This window comes from Myxine glutinosa, chromosome 8 (assembly GCF_964187855.1).
Source record: "Myxine glutinosa chromosome 8, kmMyxGlut1.1, whole genome shotgun sequence".
Lineage (NCBI taxonomy): Eukaryota > Metazoa > Chordata > Myxini > Myxiniformes > Myxinidae > Myxine > Myxine glutinosa.
The window spans coordinates 102219799-102226004 of record NC_136268.1 but is presented as its reverse complement, the minus strand read 5'-3'; the positions used below and the strand labels follow the sequence as shown (position 1 = coordinate 102226004).

Genomic DNA, 6206 nt, shown 5'->3' with positions numbered 1-6206 from the left:
CAAGGATGCCTGTTTTAAAAGCTTACCTTTCCAGTTGGGAAGAGGAAGAAGAAGAAGCACAAAATGGTTCACTGCATCGGTTCCAACGGTACGACAGCAGGAACGCTTTCGAATAAAGTGTGCCGGACATGAAAGGAGCAGCCAGAATTCTATACAGTATAGTAATACTTCTCAAGCCTGGTGTTGGCTTAACGGTTAAGGTGCTGGCTTGAGATCTTAGGGTCTTGAGTTGGAGCCCCTATTATGCCATTGAAATAACACCAAGTGGGTTGATTCAGCCTGTCAACCTTCTGAGGTCGGCAAAATGAGTACCAGTTTACTAATAATGGGGGCATTGCATCAGCGGCACAGCTGCACTTCCAGAAATGATGTAACCAGCAGCCACAGGCTGCATATGAAACAAGTAATACTTCTCAAAGCAATAGAAAAATATATATAAGTACAAGAGGGCCTTGGGGTTGCATTCTTGAAAATCCACAATGTGCAAATTTATGGGGTAATGGGGAAAATAGTGTTAGCGACTTCAACTTAAAAATTGGTCGCCCGTTTTTAATAACTGTACACTTTATGAACATGTTTTTGCATTATTTCCGTGCCATTTATTCGGCCGAGGCCGAGCGAAGTGAGGTCGAGGCCGTTTATCCCTGATTCGTGAAACACCCTGCAAACCATGCCCACAAAAAAACAGCTTTTTTGAAACACCATCCACATTTTCCATCCAATCATCATCTAACTGTTTGAAAAATTATCCATGGGTCGGTGCTCCTATGGTGAAAGTTTTGTGTCAATCGCTCAAGCGGTTGCGGAGAAAGTGAAAAGTGGATAAAGGTGAAAAAGTGAGGGCAGAAGAAAAAAAAATGAGGGCCTCGGCCCACGTTCCACAATATTGTCAAGGATGGTTGTAGACGCCTATCACTAGTTTTCATGAATAAAAGGGTCATCAAGAACATAAAATAAAGTACAGTATTATTTTCCTGTATCAAGAACATGAAGTTGTTTTCTTGAATATTAAGTTCATGAAACCCACCTTTAATAATAATCATAAACTTGATCAAATAATGCAATGGCAAAGTTGTTGATGATAAAGACGAGTTTATGGTGATGATGATGTTGGAGAGTTTGATGGAGTAATTGTGTTGACGGACCTGGTTGATGGTCGTCAGGAGACGGTGGTAGTGGGAGAGACTGAAGACTCGGGCTTTATGAGGAAACTGGTGATTTTTAGTTTGCTTTGACTTTTTTTTAAAGCCCTTTATATATTTCCCTGTATGGAGCCATGGCAGCGTGAATTTCTCGCTTGAACTTGACGTTCCTCTTCATAAAATGATCAATTCCAAGGAAATGATCAGTAAGTAAGCTTAGGTCTCGCAACAACTTCCTCACTCACTCTCAACTTCATTCTCACTCTCGCTCGACACAATTAGCTGCTGAACGTCCCATGTGATAGCTCCTCTGAGTGTGACTGGACCTCTTCAATGTCATTCTCCTCCATATCCTGAAATCTCTCCCCTCCAACATCTCGGGCTAACTGTACGATTCTCCTCAATTCATCGGGGATGCTGGGGAAACCACTGAAATCACTTACAGCTTCCTTCCACAGTGTCCTCCATCAGGCATTAATAAGGGTAGAAGCCTCGCTTTCATCCAGTGATCCCTTAATGTTCGTTATGTAGTCAGAAATGTTATAACTTTGCCAACATTCGCTGGCGCTGGGAAAGGTGTCTCTCGGAGGCATCCAAAATGCGAAGGAATGTGCGTCGAGTGGAGTAAGCTTTGAATGTCACAATGAATCCTCGGTTTAGTGGCTGCAAAAGTGATCTGGTATTGGGAGGGGGCAGAAAAAACACCTCAACATTGGGATGCCTCAACTGGAGATTTTCTGGATGCACTGGTGCGTTATCGTGTATAAGGAGACACTTGAAAGCCAAATGATTGGACCATATATAGCTTTCAATTTCATGCACGAAGCAGTTATTAAACCAGTCCAAGAATAACTGTGTGGAGACCATTGCCTTTCTGTTGGCTTTCCAGTAGACTGGCAAATTATTTTGGTTTTTGCCCCATAAAGCACTGGGGTGGAATGGTAAACCAACATAGGTTTCAATAGGCAGTCTCCTGATGCTTTTGAACACATGAGAAGAATCAGCCTGTTCTTCTCAGTTGATGACTTGGTATGGCATATATACTTTTTCTTAAATTGTTTTTTTAAAGTTTGTCAGGAAACTCCTTTTAGCAGCCTGGTGGTTGCCTGATGCTGATTCTCCAGTCAGTTTTACATTGTGAAGGCTGAATCTTTTCTTAAAATTATCAAACTTACCCTTGCTTTCAAGAAATATTACTTGGCTATCACCTCCGGTCTCCGCTAAATGTATAAATATCTCTCCATAGTGTCTAGCCTTCTCTCGTATCACGGGTCCACTAAGAGGCACTTTTCTCAGAGACTGATTCTCAACCTGAATATTAAATTATTTCTTTCCATATTTTCAATTATGGGATCATGGCGACTCACAGGATACTCCACTATGCAGGAATTTATCCCTGTTTGTTATCGTCCCTGAACAGCTTGTCCGTGAATGGAGCTTCCACCTCATCTTAGTGGAGTATCCTCGCATCTGAATGTAGCTTCTTCTCCTCTGACTGAGCTTCCTCACCCCGCACTGGAACTACCTCTCCCCTCCTCAATTTCACTTCCTTGTCCCTGAATGAAACTTTCTTGTCCTTCAACAGAGCTTCGTTTCCTGTGAATGGAGCTCCGTCACCCCTGAATGGAGCTCCACAATGGATAGAGCTTAGTCACCCCTGAATAGAGCTTCGTCACTCCAGAATGGTGCTTTGTCACCCAAAAATGCAGCTTTGTCACCCCCAGAATGGATGGAGCTTCGTCATCCCTGAATGGAGCCACAGAATGGATGAAGCTTTGTTGTCCCTGAATGGATGGAGCTTCAATCCCTGAATGGAGCCACAGAATGGATGAAGCTTTGTTTCCCCTGAATAGATGGAGCTTCGTCATCCCTGAATGGAGCTACATAACGGATCTCCTGAATGGAGCTTCGTCACCAATGAATGCAGCTTTTTCACTCCTGAATAGAGATTCGTCGCCTATGAACAGAGCTTCGTCGTCTATGAACGGAGCTTTTTCACCCCTGAATGGAGCTTCGTCGCCTATGAACAGAGCTTCGTCGTCTATGAACAGAGCTTTTTCACCCCTGAATGGAGCTTCGTCGCCTATGAATGGAGCTTTTTCACCCCTGAATGGAGCTTCGTCACTCCTGGATGGAGCTTCGTCACTCCTGGATGGAGCTTTGTCACCCCTGAATGGAGCTTCGTCGCCCCAGAATGGAGCTTCGTTCCCCCCTCAATAGAACTTCCCACCCCTCAGTCGATCTTCCCTGCCCCTCAGAGCTTCCTCACCCCATTAATGGATCTTCCTCATCCCATTAATGGAGTTTCCTCACCATTAATAAAGCTTCATCACGATTTGTTAGAGCTTCCTAACCCCTTAATGGAGCTTCCTCACACCATTAATAAAGCTTCATCACGATTTGTTAGAGCTTCCTAACCCCTCAGTCGATCTTCCCTGCCCCTCAGAGCTTCCTCACCCCATTAATGGATCTTCCTCATCCCATTAATGGAGCTTCCTCACACCATTAATAAAGCTTCATCACAATTTTTTAGAGCTTCCTAACCCCTCAATGGAGTTTCTCATCCACACTTCCACTCCCTTCTTTTGTGTCTTTCACTACTCGCATTTGTTCATTTCTTCGTGAATATTTCACTCTCCATTTTCCATGTCCATCATATGATGACGATGAGATCATCTATCCACAGAGCACTCATTTATTTTCCCGTTGGCTGTTTTTTTTTTCTGCCTGCAGCTGTCCACCGGGCTTCCAGGGTGTGAGATGTGAGGAGATTGCAACAGGAGGTGTAAGCATGGGAGAGTTTAAAGACGGTATAACACTAACTCTCTTCTTTCTATGTCATCATTATCTGATTTTTTTTCACTGCTCACATCACATCCCCTTTTTTTTCCTCTGTTCATTTAATTACCATAACCTGCTTACTTCCAACACGATGTTGTGATTTTTCGTTTCTTTCCTATTTTACTCATTTCTGCCACTCCATCCCTTCTCCTCCTTCTCCCCACTTTCCCTACCAGCCCCTCCTTCATTCCACAATGTTTGTCCTAACCTCTGTGCCTGAGAAAAACCTGACTAGACATAACAGTAAAATCTGGCACTAATCCATAACTTTGTGGCTTACGAGGTCTAATGGGATGAAACCCAAAAACAAAAACACCAAGTATACTGATGATTTCGTCATTGCCTAACTAAAAGATTCAAGGTCTGATTGCAGATTGAAAAATGAGTCATAAATCTACATTGTCTTGTTTTGAAAAAGGAGGCTAGAGTGTCCTTCAGGCCTCATTCCTATTCATTAAGCACCCCGTCTGCCTTGTTCCCCACGATCTTTGTCCCGCTCTAACCTATCCATTTATTGTCCCTCCATCAGCGCTGAACGGTCGAGATGAGGGGACAGCCGCTTCAATGCGAGATGGAACGAAAGAAGGTGTGAATCACCTTTCCTTTACGTCATTATGTAAGACTCTTCGGGTCTGTCGATTTATTATTCTATTCAATTGTCGAGGCTCTTGAAGGAGTCTGATTATGATGTCAAACGTGTTGTTTTGTATTGTTTTTTTCCCCTGTTTTGGCATTGTACGACAGGTGTACTGTGAGGCAGCTTGTGGAAGGGATTTGGCAGCACCTCAGTGGATCCATAACCTGCTTTTCTATGACTTTAAATGGTTCTTCATTTGGTCCATTCCAGTAGTCGTCTATAGCCTCTCGCTGTGCAGTGTGTAATGTTTGTGCTTTTTCAGGACGAGGGGCCTGGCGAGGACTTGTGGCCTGGGGAGCGACGGGGGGAGCCTGCATTCTGCTTGCCTGTCTCTTCCTTTCTCTCTTGCTGTCACGGTAAAATACACTTCGGCCAATCAATTGTTAAGTGCAATGCATTGTTCGCCATTGATTTTGTGCCGTGGTGAGCACGATGCAATGAACATTTTTATTTATTTATTCTGCATATAAAAATGCTGCAACAAGCTCCAATCGTCCAATCAGAGCAGACCTTTGCATCACTAAATCTAAAGCTTACCTAATAATTCCTTAGCTCGTACCAGGCGCCTCCTTTGTATGATTCATAGTGTGAAGGCAACAGGCCGTTAATTAATCCTTTCCCACCTCTCACCCGCAGTTGGCGCAGAGGGCGGTGTCGCATCAGCCACACGCCTTTACCTCGCCTCGACTGGCCGGTGCTTTTACGTGTGGGAGATTCTGATGGCCAACCCTCGGTTGCATCTTCGAGAACATGTGACCTGGAGATCAGCGGCCCATTGGGCCTGGAGTCTACCAAGGTAAAGAGCGACACACTACCGGAGACAACATCATCACAGGACTTGGAAATCAGTTGGCCAATGAGCCAGGAGAGGAATGGTCCCCACCTGCAACAGACTGCATTACAACCTCAAGAAACCGGCCCACAAAGAGTCCAAGAAAGTGAGCAAAATGGGTCACATTTGGTACCGACTGGGCCCCAGGGCTCAGAATTTAATAGGTCAAAATGGCTGGACTCTAATACGGAGACCGGGCCCCAGTCTACAGAAGCGTCAATGCAGGACTCACCGATCTCTAAGTTGCAGACTTCAGACAATGGACGACAGTTGTCGGACACAAGGCCAAAAGGCCAGGTTCATGGAAAGGAGTTACCTGCGGCGCAGATGCAGATTGAAAGAAGCCAAGAAGGCCTGACGTCACAAGGACTACAAGCACCGGATACTTTGCCTAAACCTAAAAGAAGACTCCAATCTGTCAGCCCCAAACGCGGTCCGTGATACGCAGGTGGCAGAGGCCGATGTGACTCGACGTGGCAGGTTCACAGGACATTGAGATCTGCAAAAGCCCACCAAGCCACATGCTCCGTGTGGTGCTAGGCCTCCAGTTCCAAACATTGCCAAAACCAAGGCAACCTCATCTCTTACTGAGTTAAAAAAAACAAACTCATTCGGTTCAAGAGTACACAACTTTATGAATTCAGTTGTCTTCATGAGCAGGCAAAGCCTGGATTACTCAGTTTGAGCTGTCCAAGTACGTAGCCAAGCAAGGCCTCCACATGGGGTACGGGTAGGAAGGGGCCGGGGGGGTTCT

The 6206-nt window shown here is 45.0% G+C and overlaps 1 protein-coding gene across 1 annotated transcript in view; it reads left to right on the top strand.

Moving 5' to 3' along the window:
• LOC137432788 (uncharacterized) overlaps positions 1-5893 on the top strand; it is a 29240-nt gene extending 23347 nt beyond the window's left edge. The window contains exons 3-6 of the mRNA XM_068124993.2: positions 3876-3952; positions 4513-4569; positions 4883-4976; positions 5257-5893. Coding sequence (XP_067981094.2) covers positions 3876-3952; positions 4513-4569; positions 4883-4976; positions 5257-5893 — 865 coding nt within the window. The remainder of the gene's footprint in view (positions 1-3875; positions 3953-4512; positions 4570-4882; positions 4977-5256) is intronic.
• The last annotated feature ends 313 nt before the right edge of the window (positions 5894-6206 follow it).